Source organism: Castor canadensis, chromosome 4, assembly GCF_047511655.1.
Source record: "Castor canadensis chromosome 4, mCasCan1.hap1v2, whole genome shotgun sequence".
Classification (NCBI taxonomy): domain Eukaryota; kingdom Metazoa; phylum Chordata; class Mammalia; order Rodentia; family Castoridae; genus Castor; species Castor canadensis.
The window spans coordinates 185,192,091-185,208,882 of NC_133389.1; the positions used below are offsets into that span (position 1 = coordinate 185,192,091).

At 44.3% G+C, this 16,792-nt stretch overlaps 1 protein-coding gene across 4 annotated transcripts in view; it reads right to left on the reverse strand.

The window, feature by feature from the left end:
* Hdlbp (high density lipoprotein binding protein) overlaps nt 1-16,792 on the reverse strand; it is a 64,511-nt gene that overhangs the window by 12,399 nt on the left and 35,320 nt on the right. For all 4 annotated transcript variants that reach the window (XM_074072265.1, XM_074072266.1, XM_074072264.1 and 1 more), the window contains 13 exons: nt 15,722-15,937; nt 13,090-13,296; nt 12,706-12,921; nt 12,023-12,229; nt 11,724-11,831; nt 10,491-10,595; nt 10,123-10,201; nt 7,832-7,971; nt 6,307-6,411; nt 5,956-6,069; nt 4,959-5,045; nt 4,669-4,800; nt 1,074-1,292 (listed from right to left, as the gene is read on the reverse strand). In XM_074072265.1, coding sequence (XP_073928366.1) covers nt 1,074-1,292; nt 4,669-4,800; nt 4,959-5,045; nt 5,956-6,069; nt 6,307-6,411; nt 7,832-7,971; nt 10,123-10,201; nt 10,491-10,595; nt 11,724-11,831; nt 12,023-12,229; nt 12,706-12,921; nt 13,090-13,296; nt 15,722-15,937 — 1,935 coding nt within the window. The remainder of the gene's footprint in view (nt 1-1,073; nt 1,293-4,668; nt 4,801-4,958; nt 5,046-5,955; nt 6,070-6,306; nt 6,412-7,831; nt 7,972-10,122; nt 10,202-10,490; nt 10,596-11,723; nt 11,832-12,022; nt 12,230-12,705; nt 12,922-13,089; nt 13,297-15,721; nt 15,938-16,792) is intronic.

The following is a 16,792-nucleotide window of genomic DNA, read 5'->3' on the forward strand; positions in this document are numbered from 1 at the left end:
GAGACCTATTCAACATAGCAAGGCAAGAACACGAGATCGGAAAGAAATGCAATTGCCTACTCACAGATGATATGAACTTTACATACTAGAGTCTACAAAGAAGCTACAAGAATTGGTGAGTATTTAATAGTCTCATGAAACAAGGGCCATATTAAAAAAAAAAACAAAACCAAAAAACTCAAATGTACTTCCACATGGTAACAACAGGAAACTGAAAACAAGTATTGTTTACAGTACTGCAAAAAAAACTTATAGGATAGCATCTAACCCAAACAACACACCTATAAGACCTGTATGCTAAAATCTACAAAGCGCCAGTAAGAATCAAAAACCTAAAAACCTGTAGAGACACGGGCTGAAGACTGGAAACTGCTGAGCTGCCCATCCTCACTGACTCCATCTCTATGGTCAACACACAATCCCCATCAAAATCAAAGCATGCTTTCTTTCCCAGAAACTGACAGGATGGTTCCAAAATGCATGCAGAAAGGCAAAGGCTCTGAAAATAGTCAAACCAAGGCTGGAGGACTTATACCAGCTGATGTGTGGACTTCCATTAAGGCTGGCCATTCCAAAACTATGGTGCTGCTCAAGTGGAAGAAGCCAGAAACAGATCCACACGAAATAGTTTGACAAAGGCAACTCAATGGAGAACCTTTGGCAGTGATGTTCAATGGATTTTGATGACAGTGTGGTCAGATGACTACATGTTTGTCAAAACTCAGAACTGTAAAGACTGGGGAATGACTGACTCAAGTGGCAGAGCACTTGCTTAGTAAGCATGAGGCCTTGAGTTCAATCCCTAGTACAGCAAAACTACCAAAAAACCCAGAACTATATACAATCTTGAGTTTTACCAAAAATGACATTTTAAAGTGATACCTTCACCCCCCAAAACCTTTAATAAGCCAAGAGGAACTTTCTGTATTGTCTATGGGTATCTGTACCTAGGAAAGTACAAGCAATGGCAAAATCAAGGTCTACTATAAGGCTGTTTGTTTTCTGACGTGCCACAAAGACAGGTTTTTAGAATTACCCACACTGAGAAGAGGGAGCATTGAATGAGGGCTTACCTTCTCCTCAGCCAGGTGCAGGAGCTGCTTCTTGGCCTTTTCCACATCTGAGGAAGGGCCCCTGATGACAACGGTGTCACTTCCAGAACCTTCCACTGGAAAGTGAATGTGGACCCCACCACACTCCTCCATGATGGAACGGATCAGACGGCCCTTTGTGCCAATGAGGGAGTTGTGCAGCTTGGCGGGGATTGAGACCTCCACTTCGGCTATGTTGGCCTAAAACCAAACACACAGCGGGAGAACATTATATGCTGTGCAGTGGGAAAGAAGTCAGCCTCAGTCTGGAGATAATGACTCACTAGGATCAGAAGTCTTTCAATGGAGTGTTGGGGGAAAGGGCGGCTTTACATCACACAACGTGGGATTTTGCTTCTTCAGTCAACTCTGGCCACTAGCTGCCAGAGCTGAGTCCAATATGCCTGTGGATAAACTGTCCTATTAAAACAAAAATTCTGCTTCCACCCAAAATGTAACAGCAGAAGGTGAATTTACCTATCCCAACTTGCTACAGCTCAAGAGGTGAGGAAACAGAGCTAATATTCAGAGGCTGAGGCAGTGCACAGGCACAAGTCAGAACCCAGGGGACAGTGGCACAGAGCAAGAACCCCTGAGTCCTGGAGACCACTTACACACCAGTATGTGCAGACATTGCTCTTAGGTGGGAAGAGCCCAAGAAGGACTACAGGAGATGTGCCTGGCGTAGCACCATCCTCAGCCTAAACTTTCTGGGCCCTCAGTGCAGTACTTGGGAGTGTTTAACCTCAGTAGTTCACTTGGGCCTGAAGTAGACATGGTTCTTATCCTGATTAACAAACTTTAAAAGCAGGTCCAAAAGAAGCAAACTGTTTCAGAGTAGCTTAAATCTCAAAAACATTTAGAGGAATACAAAAATACACAATAAAAAAATACAGTCTTGCAACAAACAGGCAAAACAATTCAAGATAAAGAAAATAGAAAACAACCCAGAAATAACACACATGTTTAGATCAGGAGGTCATGAACACTGAAACATGCTGTGGTCAAAGGCCAAAAGGAAGACTGAATGTAAACTGAAGATTTTAATAAAAGATTCCAACTGAATTTCTACAGTTAAATCCAAAAATGTCTCTAATGAAAACTGTACTAAATGGGATTACAGGTAGATTAGACATGGCAGAGAGTTAATGGATCTAAAGGACAGAGCAACTGACATCCAGGTAACTGGGTCCCTGAAAGGAGAATAGGGGGTCACAGGATAAATACTAAGGGAAAGTAGCCAAAACTTCTTCAAACTTGATGACAGCAATAAGCCTACATATGCAAGTAACTCCATGAACCAAGAGAAGAAACGCAAAGAAAATGACACAAAGGGAAAGGGCTCATCATGTACAGAGGACTGCATGATAGTGACACCAGATTTCTTTTTCTGGTACTGGAGTTTGAAGTCTGGGCCTTAAAGATCCCAGGCGAATACTGCACACTTGAGCCACAGCGCTTTTCAGCCCTCCATGTACTCCTTCTAGCTGCTTCGTTTGTTCGTATTTTGCCTTGCTTGACTTTTCAGGGCCTTGTGCTTGCTAGGCAGGAGCTCTACCACAAGGACCACACCCTCAGCCCAGGACATCAGAGTTCTCATGGGAGCACCAACAGAAATGAGCACTGAGTAAAGAATGTGCATCCTGCAAAAATTATCTTTCAGAAACAAAAAGATTAAGCAGCACCATACACACACTATGAGAACACTACAGGACATCCTTAAGGCAGAAGGAAAGTGGACTGTGGATCACACAAAGAATGAAGAGCTCTAAAATGATAACTCCTGGGTAAATACATAAAGTTCTTTTGGGTGGGACTGGGGATTGAACTCAGGGCTTTGCACTTGCAAAGCAGGAGCTCTACCACTTGAGCCACATCTCTAGTCCATTTTGCTCTGGGTATTCTGGAGATTGGGTCTTGCAAACTATTTCCTGGGACTGGCCTTGAACCTCAAGCTTCCCAATCTCAGCCTCCCAAGTAGCTCGGATTATAGGTGTGAGTCACCAGCACTCAACTAGGTTTTTAAAATTACTTACATCTCTAAAAAAATAATTTGGAATTCAAACAAAAAGGTCAACAATGTACTGTCGGGTTGTAACACGTGAGAGTAAGAGGCAGGAATGTGGGGCAAAGATGGAGAAGGGGTAAGAAATTGGCACAAGGTCACTTGACCGTGCACTGGGTAATTTGGGGACATATACCGACAAGACTGAAGTGATCCAGTGACACAAAAACAGTCATAGGGCTGGTGGTATGACTCGCACTTGCCTAGTTCAAACCCCAGTACTGCACAGAACAAAATCACACAAAAAACAGAGCCACGAACAAGCCGAGGGATCATCACTGTGGTATAATTAATGCCAATGAATCACATTTGAAAACGGTCACAATGATGAATTCTGCTAAGCATATTTTACCAAATTAAAAATAAGAGAGCACACTAAATGTAATGTAATCATTAAATATATATAAAATAATATAAATAACACATAACAAATTATATGTAATAAATAAAAATTACATAATTTATATTAATTACATTTAAATTTTATATAAGTTAAAATTATATATAATAAATTTATATAAAATAAATGTAAATAAGTGTGTGATACATAATGTACAGAATTATAAATGTAATGAAGTGCAAGCATCACAATTAAAAATTCAGGGGCAGATTCTGTTGAAAAAAAAAGCTGTTGATATTAAACCCACTTTAATACCAGAAAATGAAAATTTTAGAGCAAAGAATATTACGAGGGATAAAGGGGGGTCATTTTATAATGACATGATTACTCCTTTCATGAATGAGAGGTGACAGCAGTACAGACAGTAAGGGTAATGTGGGAATAGTTTATAAAACTTAATGCTAGTAAACCTGATAACCCCTCATCAAAGACACCAATTATCAAGCCTAAGAAGCAGATGTTCCACCCTCACAGCAAAACACCACCCTACAAAGAGAAAACGGAGCACAACATGCATGATGACATGGGTAAATCTCAGAAACACTTTGCAAAATGTTGGCAGACGAATAGCAGCCAGGATATGCTGTGATGCTACTCATGCAAGGTGCAGAATACCCAAACTCATCTTCTGAGGCTGAAGACAGATTGTGGGCTGCCTGGGACCAGGGTGATGGAGCCTGGGATGTAGGGGGCATGGAGCCTACCTGAGGTGGTGGCTATAGTCCCTTATTTGGCTGTGAAGATGATTCCATGGTGTATGCATGTTAGAATTATCAAACAATACATACTTACAGTGAGTAGTTTATCACATTAGCTTTTTTAGAAATTGAGGAAAATATTGTAAGACCCTTCAGATAGGATGATTTTCAAGTGAATTTTACCTAGTTTGTCTACTAACACAATTACTAAGTCAAACATCACTGCTGTGTAAATAAGCATGGTGATGCAGAGAAAAGCCTGCCACTCAGCTAGCACTACCCGGACTCACAACTGCAGTCTTCTAATGATCCCCATGTCAGCCCAATCGCCCCATGTGCCTGGATCAGAAAGTGTTACTTGGGATTTTACAACCAGGGAGCAGGCAGGATCTGCTGTGAAACAGCCCCCATTACCAGGTCTTTCTGGATAGACAGAATCCGGCTTCGTGCAGCTTCACAGTTGGCTCGCTTGCCTGTGATGACAATGGTCTCAGAGTTGCTGTTCTCTGCAGGAAGGTCGATCTTGGTGTTGCTTTCTTCACGAATCTACAGGACAGGAGATGAGTATGAGATCAGCAGTCTTCCCACAGCAGCACATCTGAGTATAGGGCTGGGAAGGAAAGGTCAGTCCTGCCTTTCTATCTACAACAGGACAGTGCGGGGTTTGGGCAAAAGGAGCCAAAATCCAGGGACGAGATAGTTACCTTCTTAATGTTTGCACCTCCTTTCCCAATGATGTTCTTGTGAAACTGTTTGAAGATCGGAACAGAAATTGAATAGCTATTTTCCACCTTGAAAGACAAAAAGATGGCACAATTAACCATCTGCGACAGTAGGAACTTTCCTTCTAACCCCAATCAGCATGAACTGGACAGGACACTGCTATTGGCTAACACAGACTCAAAGCCTACTTTTCTCCCCATCTATTTGACTTTTAGGTCTGTCATGAGGACAAACAAGATAAATTGTCCAACATCTGACAAACTTGGCATGTCACAGACACTTTAGCTAAAGCCCCTCTATAAAACATGGCATGCAACAGAACCTGCAGTCTGCTAGATATATACTATTAATGCAGAGGCAATCAGGGCTGGCCACGTGCCCTAGAACCAACATTCTGGCTAAGGAGTTAAGGAGGCAAGCATTAAGTATAATGAAGCCTCCTTGGGTGACCATGGCTTCCTATTTCACACTTTTCAAACCTTTTCACAGTTCAGTTTTGTTCTGTTTATCCTTTTTGGTTTTTGAGACAGAATTTCATTATGTATCCCAGGTGTCCTCAATTTGCTATCCTCCTGTCTCCACTTCCCAAGTGCTGGGAGTACAGTGTATGCATCCCTCTTGGTTTCCCAGTTCAATTTCTGAAGAAAACACTAAATCAGTAAATGACTCCTCCCTTCCTCCCTCATCTGACATGTATTAACTCTCTCTATACAGTGCGGTTTCTCTACCTAGATATCTGAAGACTCCCTCAAGAAAATAGGTAAAAACACATGAAAAAGGGACTCTGACACTTGAATTTCCCCCACACAAGTTCTGACAATTATTGCCAGTCTAAACACCCAGTATTAAGTGCCCTCACCACTTTTTCCCAAGCCCGTGAGACTGCAGACCTTTCCCCAAGGGGAATGATTCCTAGAGACAGTCAGTAATTCTGATAGGACACACGCCGTGCACCAAAGCATGCAAAAGTCCCCTTACCAGGTCTGCCACCATCTTCTGCATGTATTTAGTGCATTTTTCCACCTCATTCTTGGGCCCTCTGAGCTGAACGATATCACTTTTTTGTGCTGGGTCTGGAAAGTTGATGATAACCTAGAAGAAATCATCAGACTGAATTTTATCATCAGGACTAGATTCCAAAATACTGAATATTCCTAAAGTGCAAATTAGACTATCCTAGAGGGGTAAAGAATGCCTTTGGGGTTAGGGGTGTAATTCAGTGGTAGAGAGCTTTGCTAGCATGCAGAACACCCTGGGGGGGCTTTATCTCTAGCACCACCTCTCCCCTACCCAAAATAAAAGAATGCCCTTGGGAAACCTTTACTTTACCTCTGGGAATTTATCACGAATTTCACGGATCCGTTCGCCTTTCTGCCCAATGATTGTGCGATGAAATCTCTGCTCAATGATTAGATCCTTGGTACGTTCATTTTCCTAAAGTATCATTAAAGTAGATGATGCCATTTATCACAAGGAAGGCTAAAGACTTCTCATCACCAGGAGGCACTGGGAGCCTAGGGACCGCCACCACATAGCCCAGCTGTTGCCCAGCAGCAGCTGAGAGAGGTGGTGCCAGGTGGCTCCTGCAGCAAGGTCTGGGAGCAAGAGGCCATTAGAATGCCCACCATGGGACACCCACTCGCTCCCAAAATCGTCACCCTCTCAGTTGCAATGGTTGTGCGTTATTTTCCCTAATGAAACACAATTAAAAAACCGATTATAGGGCCTTTCAGTTACAAGTGCTGTCACGGTAGTGATAATCACCAGAGCACCCCCAGCATCACTTCCCTTCCCACCACACTCCTGTGAGCCCAGCACTCTTCACAGCATGGAGTCCCTCACCCCAGACCACCTTCCCTGTGTGGATAACCAAGAAAGAATGATTCAACACAGGGTACCAAACCCATGTGGGTCTCAGCCTCCACCATAGGCCACATTAAAACACCAGAAGAAATACTGATGAACAGGCAGAGCAGGAATCCAGGAGGGAATCTAAGATCAAACATTTTTTGTCTACGGCCATACCACCCTGAACATGCCCGATCTTGTCTAAAATCAAACATTTTGAAGGATTCTGGTGGATCAGACTAGCATCAGGATGACAGAAGTCAGCGATTCAGTACAGAGAGATGATACATTTGGGCAAGGCATCCTGAAGAGACCTCAGAAGAGCAAAAACCAGAACACTGGGCTGATTACTGAGCTCAGGGAGGCAGCAGGAGGCTGGACCACACCTAGCATGGGTACTGGGGTGAGACAATGAATAGAGACACAGAGACTGCTAGACAGTAACTTATTCCAGGACATAATTACTGGGTCCTATTCAGCTTCTATATACTCTTAATGGCACGTAGTAACTTTTCTGTGCAGCTGGACTCAAGAATCATTACTGTGTGATTGTTGCATTGGACAGGTAGAAGAGTGGTTATAGTCTAGTGTCAGCATAAGCCACTTGTCAGACATCCCAAGCAATGTGGTATTTCTGCCTTGGGGTGGAGAACAGTCTACCTCAGGCTGGCAGGTAGTGACACTGCAATGATTCCCAAGTCTGGCCACACACGAGAGTCCCCTAGGATCCTTTAAAAGTTTGGAAACATTATCACAATCTGTGCAGTTGGCAGCTAGGCTCAAGAGACCCTCAGGGTGTGCACACTTGGGTCAAGGGAGACATGACATGCTGGTCATCTGAGGATCTAGGGAGGACAAAAGAAATGTGGCCCCAGTGAGTCAACCCAATGTAGGACTTGGTGACCTCCAATTTCTAGGACTACACATTCCAACAGCACTGCTTCTTGGAGGCAGCCAACAGACAGAGGCCTGTGCATTCCTGGCAGGACCTGGATACAGGGCTTACCATTCGAGAGGCAAGCTCCAGCAGCTCCCGTTTGGCCTGTTGCACGCCCTGTGGATCCCCTTCAATGCGGATCAGGTTGCTCTTCTCGCTGTCAGGAGGGATGCGGACAGAAACCTTATACTGGTCTTTGATTCTGTTGACTTAGGATAAAAAGGAAACATGTCTTGGATGCAGAAGTTACAATGGTCTACTAATGACTGACAATGAAGAGGAATGGGGCCAAGCCTCAAATACCCTTATTGGTCATTCCCATTTATCAAAACAGCGATTAGCCTCTAAAACAAGTACTTCCATTGTTTAAAACGAGAAACGGTTATCTTCACTGGATTGCGAGGTTTCTAGAGTAGTGGCTCCTAATTTGGCTGCAGGTTGGCACTGTCCCGGGAGCTGGGACTACACAGTCTAAAATGTAGCTGGTGTATCATGTGGTTAGGGCTTTAGAATAAAGAAGCCAGGTGTTACTAATGTGCAAAAAGTTCGGGAACTATGATTCAGGTGAAAAATTATACACATTAACTCAAGACAGAGGCACCTCATCATGGTTTAAAAGTGTATGGGAACCATGCTGCTGCCCAGAGACTCCAGGCTCAGCTCAGACCCAAACTGAGTGCTTCATTGACAGGACTTTGTGCTACTGTTCAAGATGCAAAACTCTGAAGAAGTCCTTTTTTTTTTTTAAAACTGTGGTGGGACTTAGGTTTGAACTGAGGGCTTCACACTTGCAAGGTGGGCGCTCTACAGCTTGAGCCACACCTCTAGTCCAATTTACTCTTGTTTTTTGGAGATGGGTGTGTGTGTGTGTCTTGTGAACTATTTGCCCAGGATGGTCTTGGACCACGATCCTCCCAATCTCAGCCTACCAAGTAGCTAGAATTATAGGTGTGAGCCATAGGCACCCAGCTCTGAAGAAGTCTTATCTCTGGGAAATGAGATACAAAGGAAGAAAAGCAAGTTTCCTTGGAAGGACCAAGGTGAGCCCTGTGCACACACTCCAAACCATACAGGCAATGTGGGATGGGGACCGACACGAAGAGGTGGCTGCTCCAGGAAGGAACAGCACAGGGCAAGAAGAGAAGTGGTGGGGATGGGAAGATTTTAGATCAATGGAAGAAAATGAGTGTTAGGAACTGTATCAGAAGAAAACAGAGTAGACACAATTCTGACCGTGGTGTACTAAGAGGTTCCTACAATTCCTAGAGAGAAGAAATCAGAAAGTAATGTTAGAACTGTACTGTATCACACGTCCTTATATTTTTAAACATTACATTTAACTAAAACAAAACCCAAAACTACAAAAGCAAGTTCATACATGGTTCAAGCAGTGTGTGAAAGTGAGCACTGACCAGGATCACTGTGTAGCCGGAGATTCTTGTCCCCATCATGAAAATGTTACAGACTACAACAATGACACCAGGCCACTGCAGAGTGAACAAGCTGCATGGATGCCAGTCATTAGGAAAACCAGGAAGCATCCCTTGTCGACCGAATGATCCAGGAATGGATGTGCTGGCTTTCCCAGTCAAAGGTAAGTTCAGGGAGTTGAGTAATTTACAGAATACGCAAGTATGTGATGTATGGGTATGGCTGTGCAGTTAAACTAAGCAGAGCAGGAATTTTAAATACCATTATTGGACCTGGGTGTGGTGGCACACAGCTTTAATCCCAGCACTCAGGAGGTTGAGGCAGGAGGATTCTGAGTTCAAGGCCAGTCTGAGTTACACAGCGAAACTCTGTCTCAAAAAACCAATAGGCTTTGGGTCCAATTCTCAGTACAAAAAAAAAAAAAAAATCTTGTGCTCATTTAAGTAAGTATTTAAGTCACCACATTCTTTTGCTGTCCCTATACCTGACCCAGACAATCTGATACACTGAGCCTGGGTTGATATGTGGCACTCACTCAACAGAACCCCTCTTCAGTGTTGATGGACTTGGGCACGAAACTAGGAGAGTCCTACCAACACTGATAATTAAACCTATCAGTTTCTGGCTGAAAAGTGACAGATGTGGTTCTTGTGCATGGCTTTGGGTGCCTATGAGTCAACCAGAGAGAGCTACTCAGGTTAATTTCTGAAAGGGACAGTTCACCTATAGACCAAAGAGCTCTAAACCAGCCATGGTCCTGAGAGGAAAGCAAATTGGCCTCTTTTGGCAGGTACAGAAGACTCCACACCAGAAAGCTTCTATGATGGTAGCACCTGGCCTGGGCTGTCTACCCTGAGGCCCCGAAGCACACAGCAGCCACCTCCTAAGGACTTCAGGGAGCTCTATAGCCGCCGCTCAGCTTCACTCACTATTGGCTCCGCTCTTCCCAATGAGGTGTCTGTGGAATTTGTGGTCAATGTTGATCTCCACATAGTCCATCCGATTAATCTGGAGAGGGAGTGCAAAGAAGGGTCAGTAGACAAGCGCTTTGGACCTCAGGATGTGCCTGGTCATTAAGACAAGGAACCAGATTCCAAATCCAGAACACATCAATTCTTCCCTTTTTCCTAGGACCTTGGCAAACTTTTAGCTATTTCAGAACCTCCTACTCACCCAGCAAGACAATGCTCCCTTATCTCTGCCCACACTGAGACCTGACTAATAAGATTTCCACCTGTCCCCACCTCACCAGAACCTGCCTTGTGGCCAGCACATGACTGCTTGAAGGGCCACTTACCAGATCTTTGACCATGCCTTCAATCTGCTCCTGGGCCACATTCACATCTTCTGTGGGGCCTTCCAGAGTGATCTTGTCCTCACCTTCTGTGAACTCGATATGAACCTACCAGACCAAAATGAGGAAAGGGTTGGTCAAAGACAAATGGCACAAGCAACAGTGACCTGTGTGCTACTGCTTCAAACTAGGGAGGGAGGATCACATCCACCAGCACTGTCAAGAGCTAAAGGGAGGGCAATTATTTTGGTACTAAATATTATGGTCTGGTAAGTTTTCTTTTTGCCAAGAACAAGAACTGCAAAGTCTGTCATGTATGCTTGCCCACAAAACTGATTATACGGATTTAAAGCATATGAACATCACCACTGTTCATGTACTCATGTATTATTTGCGCTCCTGGAAAGCTAGCTCCTCTTTGGTTGAGATGGTGGGGGGAAGGGGTGAAAAAAAAAAAGAGAGATGGGAATGGTGGTGCAAACCTGTAATTTCAGTATTTGGGAACCGGAGGCAGGAGGATAGCATCCAAGGCCAGCCTGGGTTACACAGTGAGACTCCATCTCAAGAAGACAACAATAAAAAACAGAAACAAAAGATTTCCCCTTCCCCCTCACAAAAACGGAAGAAAAATGGCAGAGATGAAATATTAAAGCAAGTACAACTGTCTTAAGTGGTAGAAGATCTCACTTTCTTCTGGTCAGGTTGCTATCTGCCTGGTTTATAACATGCAAAGTATCAGGAAGGGACAGTAGTTCAACTGCATCTGGGTGAACTAGGAGTCTGAAGCTAGAAAAAGTGAACTGATGATCAAGCTAGCTGGTCACTAATCTCAACAGAACAGGAATAAACACAGGGCAACAGCACACTCTCTGCTGCTTCCTTCCAGTCCATGTCCCTGGGCACTGCTCTGTGCCCTGTGGTAGGGACAGCAATGAAGAACCTAAGCAGGCCTTCTAAGCCCTTCAAACCATTATGAAGTTATTACACCACTATTACTAAGTGGCGTGTTTAAAACATAGCAATGCACAGTCTCTCTGGTGACTAAGACCAAATAATGGTGCATGTACCTAAAAACAGTTATTCTGCACTCCCATAGCCAGCCATGGAAGCTGGCTGTGTCTAATAGGATGACTGAGCTTGAAAATGTGGCACAGTCTTCAAAGGCATCCATAGGACAAACAGCAATGACAAATGATATCAGACAAGTGCAGTAATAGACTTGAAATGCTTCCATACCTTTGGCATCTGCTGAGTGATTTTAGCCAGGTTCTGCCCTTTCTTGCCAATGATGAAACGATGAAGCCAGGAAGGGGCAGAGACAGAGGAGACCGTAAAACTATTGGCCTAGAAAAAACAGGAAAGCAGACTTGTGGGTTTGTACAGCTCAAGGTTATGGTAAACAAAGGCCAGATTGCCCACTTAAGAGTTCAGAGGTAAGTGTCTCCACATTGTTTCAGCCCCCAGGATAGATCAAGAGCTGGCCCATAAGTCTCCAAAGTCATCAAAACAAACACCTCACCATCAGTGGGAGCTACCTTTGCATAAACTTCAGTCAATGCCTGCCCCAACTTTTCAGGCTCGCCCCGCAGTATCACTGTCTCAGAGATGCTATCCGAGGGTGGGATCTCAACAGAAACTCCAGTTCTTTCCAGGATCTCCTGCAATGAATTTCCCTTCGGCCCGATGACATACTTATGTTGAGACTTCTTCACCTCCACCGCAATGGTTGTGGTCTTCTTTTTCTGATTAAGAGCAGTAAGGACAATCAGCAGAGAAGGTATGGGAGGTGGGCAGTGGGAAGAGAATGTCGTTGCCAACAGAGTCGGACTCAGACTACAGATGCTGATCCCCAACTAATGGGGACCACAACCAGCCTCCCCAGAAAGCCCACTTTTCAAGGTCTGCACTGTCCCCAAGTCTAGTCACCTCCAGGCCATACAATAAACCTGGAAGATTTGAAAACACCAACTTCTTTCACCAAATTAAGGACTAAGTTTCAGACCTTAAAGTTGACCAACTTGAGCCAACAGCTTAATCAAAGATGTGAACAGCTCTGAGCTGTATGCACCTTCCCTGTGGCAGTCTCAAGGAGCAACCTATTAGCATGGTCAGAGGCCTGGGGCAGGACACCATCTGGTAGAACATCAAGTAGACCAAGGGCAGAGTGGAGCCTAACTAAATCCTACTGTCTGTTCCAGATCCACCAACCCCACCTCACCTTTTCCTCATAAATCTTCTTGATTCGAGCAACGGCCTGAGCCAGCTGCTCTTTCTCTCCGGTGAAGACGATTTCTGTTCGGTTGACACTGGGAGGTGGGATGTTGATGCGTGTCCCTGTTTCCTGCATGATCTCACCCACCAGTCGATTGTACGGCCCAGCGATGAAGGGGTGGAAGGCCTTCTCTACTTCTAATCTTTCTACAGCACGCTTATCCTGGAAAGGATGGGTGGACTGGTGAGAACATGCAGGAGCAGACAGGGCTTTCCAGGGTCACAAATGAGAGCCCCCACCCCTTAACACCTTGTGCCACAGTTCACTCAGGAGGTTGGCAGCCTACAAGGGAGGGAGGTCTGCACTGGGCGGAACTCTCAGAGGCCCCACCTGCTCCGCAGAGATGAGAAGGACCTCATGGCGAGCTTTCTCAATGCCTTCTTTGGTGCCAGTGATCTTGATCTGATTGCTAGGATCATCTGGGCGTGGGATCTGGATTTTGGTTGCAGTTTTTAGCTCTAAGTCTTGTAGTTTCTCTCCATTTTTCCCAATAACAAAGCGATGATGCTCTTTTGGAATGGCAACAGTGGCTGAAGCCTTTAGCAGGAAGAGAACCAAAAACAACAAAAATACTAGTAAGTCTGAAAAAGCACATTTTTGCACAATATTCCTTCTATCTGGAATACCCACCAATCCCACCCATCCAATAGAACAGTGTGAGCTCAAATGCAACGCAATGCCCACAGGGAGCTTCCTCTGGCCCCCGCCAGGGCCAATTCAAGTGTGCCTGCATTGCTGCTCACCACCCACTGGGACCTGTGCCTGTAAAAGGAGACAAAAGAAGGTAAACTGCACAAAGCTAGGACACAACAGACAACTGACTGCACACCCAGAAACCCTGGAGAAACTGCTACTTTATCAAATTCTTACTGCCTATAACAGGTAGAAAAAGTTAAGACTCCAGAAGTCAGACACGGATCACAGTCACAGTTAGAAAGTGTAAGGGCGAGGGTGTCATTCAGGGGCAGAGGCCCTAATGTGTAGACCTGGGCTGCATCCCCAGCACTGCGAATGAAAAGGAAAGGGAAGGGAAATAGCCAAACAAGTCCAACAAAAGGTGGAACATACGCATCACAGACTAGAAAACATAGTTAAAAGATACAAAAGAGTTAAATCATAAAAATGTCAATTCTTTTAAGGTTAATTCTTAAAAACTACTGTAGTTTTAGCACAAAGTCGATTACAAAGCTTATGTGGAAAAACAAGACAAGAACCAACACGAAAGACCTAAGAATGGGATGGAGGTGGTAACAGTGGCACTAGATACCCTTACAAACACCTAAGAAAAATATGGATAAACGTTTTTATGACTTGGAAGTGAAAAAAAAATTTCCTAACAATAATTCCAAATAATAAAAATAAATGTGATTACATAACAATAAAACATTCATGTAGCAAACACACCAAGATCAAAAAAGGAATGACAAACTGGAAAAAATTATCTGTAATTTTTATGACCAATGAAGGGTTTTTAGAAGCTCTAAATTAGTGAGCTTTTGAGAAGTGAGCAAGAGGACCCTGATAGAAAAATGGGAAAACAGCAGCCATTTCACAGAAACAAACTGCAAATACAAGTTAAAAGTATGTTCAGCTATCTCTCAGACTGGCATTGAATAAGCCTGCCTCTTGTACACTGTGGATGGAAGTATGAGACACGTAACTTGTAAGGGAGGGGAATTTGGCTGCAGGTGGACAAATTACATGTGGTCATCCTTTGATCCAGCCATCTTACTTCCAGAAATCTATCCCAAAATACTCTTGTTAAGATAGGGAATAGCACATGCATAGTTGTTTGCTGTGGCAGTATGTATACTAGCAAGTCTGGGAAGTACCCAAGTGCCTGCTGCTGGGACAGATGACAGGCCCATCACACTGCTGCACAGGAACATCACACTGCTGTCTAAGAGATGAGGACAGTCACTATTTACTAATACTGTTGTGTGCACCACGACATGTGGCCCTTGCTTTAAAATAATTGAGACGCTAGAGGTGTGGCTCAGTGGTAGAGCACTTGACAAGCATGCACCAGGCCCTGGGTACAATCCATGGTACCATTAAAAAAATAAATTGAGATGCAGGGGAGTGGGCAAATGTTTTCACATGACCCCTTAAATTCATTCAGTGACGTGTCCTTTCCCCTTGCAGCATTTGATCACAAAACGGATATTCAAATATTTATTGACTAGTAGAAACAGAAATTTCAGAGCCTACCACACACCAGCCACAATGAGGAACAATCACCTTCGTGACATTTAACTGTGTAATTCCATGAGGCCAGCCTGGGTTTGGGACTGCCCTGAGGCCCCATGTGGCTCAGTCAGCAGCAAAGCAGGGTGAGATGCCCATCTAACCACCACATTCTAGAGATAGCACCCATTTGAGCTTGTGGAGGCTCAGCAACAGGTAGAAGGAACCCTCATTTCTGGAAAAAAAAAAACCCATGTAGCATGATAGTTGTCACATGACATTTTAGTAAGCTTCTCTGCATTTTTCTTGGTCTTAGGGAGAAATGCACCATACATTTACTTATTTGTTTCAATGGTTCTTAAATTCCAAGTACTGGTATCAACACTGCCAAGAATAGAGGAAAAAAATCTGAACTTGTAACATCCCAAGTTAGGAAATGTGTAATTTGCACTAGCTGATTTCCATGCTAAGCCTGGGAATTGCTGATGTACACCACCTATTAAGTCCAGAGGCTTTTAAGTGTCTCAAACTAGGACAAGCCTTTAATTTTCAGTATATTCATTTAAACAGCTGAAATGGTAAGTGCCCCAGTTCTATTACTTAGTGGGTTTTCACTAAAAACGCCAGGGGTTCCAAATGTTGCTGTTCTAACTCCAAATAACTGAACTGTCCACTGGCAAGAAAAATCCAGCAAAGTTCTAGCCCACATCAGTAGGAGCCAGAGACGCCGCTCTGGTACAGAGTCAGTTAGGAGAACCAGACCTGTAACACCCACCTGGGTCTGCAGCCTAGCAACAATGTCTTTCCGGGCTTTCATGACAGCATCTAGCTTCCCTGAGACCATGATGGAGAGGCCTTGGTCTTTGGCCAGAGATAGCTCCAGGTGAGCACCGGTTCTCTGCATGATCTCAAGGCAGATTTTTGCTTGTTCACCTTCTCCAAACTGATTCATATCTTTATATTTTCTTTCTTCCAGGGGTACATGGAACACCTGCTCGGAAAAGATCAAAAAAGCAAGGTTAAAATGTTAAAGAACAGGAAAGATGGGGAGTTAAAGAATATGTATTCATTCTTTATTCACTCACTAAGCAGTGCCCTGGGACAAGGCAGTTGAGGGCTGGCATTTTGTGTGGAGAACTAGACTCACTGCACAAATGATTAAGGAGGGAGCACCAGAAACAGTGATCAAAGTGGGCTGGTGGCGTGGCTCAAGTGGTAGAGTGCCTACCTAGGAACAGTGAGCAGATAAATAAGGTGAGCACCTAGGAAGACATTAAGGGTGACCAGGAAAGATCTTCCTGGAGAGACAAAGCAGCATCTGCATTAGGAGAGCACAGGCAGCAGGCAGGAAGGCAGATCAGGAGGCAGGGGGGGCAGGTAAAGGGGATCACCAACCCACCCTGTAATGAAAGTCAAAAGGGTTTTAAGCAGGACACATTTTGCTTAATGACTCGGCAGCTTTGTGGAGAATGGTTTGAAGAGGGGAAAGGGTGGAAGCAAGAGGGATCAACTACCCCTGCTTTGAGGCCTGAACCACTCAAGTGGTACATTTAGCAAGATTATTCACAAGGTAACAGCCAGATCACCATGGAAAGATGGGGATGCAGTTGTTTATCAGCACAGAGGGACAAGGACAAGGACAAGGTGGCAATTTCCCACCACAACCAGGCATCAATTCACATGGAAGCTCTAAAGCCTGCCAACATCTCAAATTCAGGTAGCAGGGAGAAGGGCTAAGAAAGTCAAAGAAAACTTAATCGCTTCCAGACAGATCAGCTCTTGATGGATTTAGTAACATGTCCAATACGCCAATAAGGGCAGCTTTACAAGTGGGACCAGGGACTGG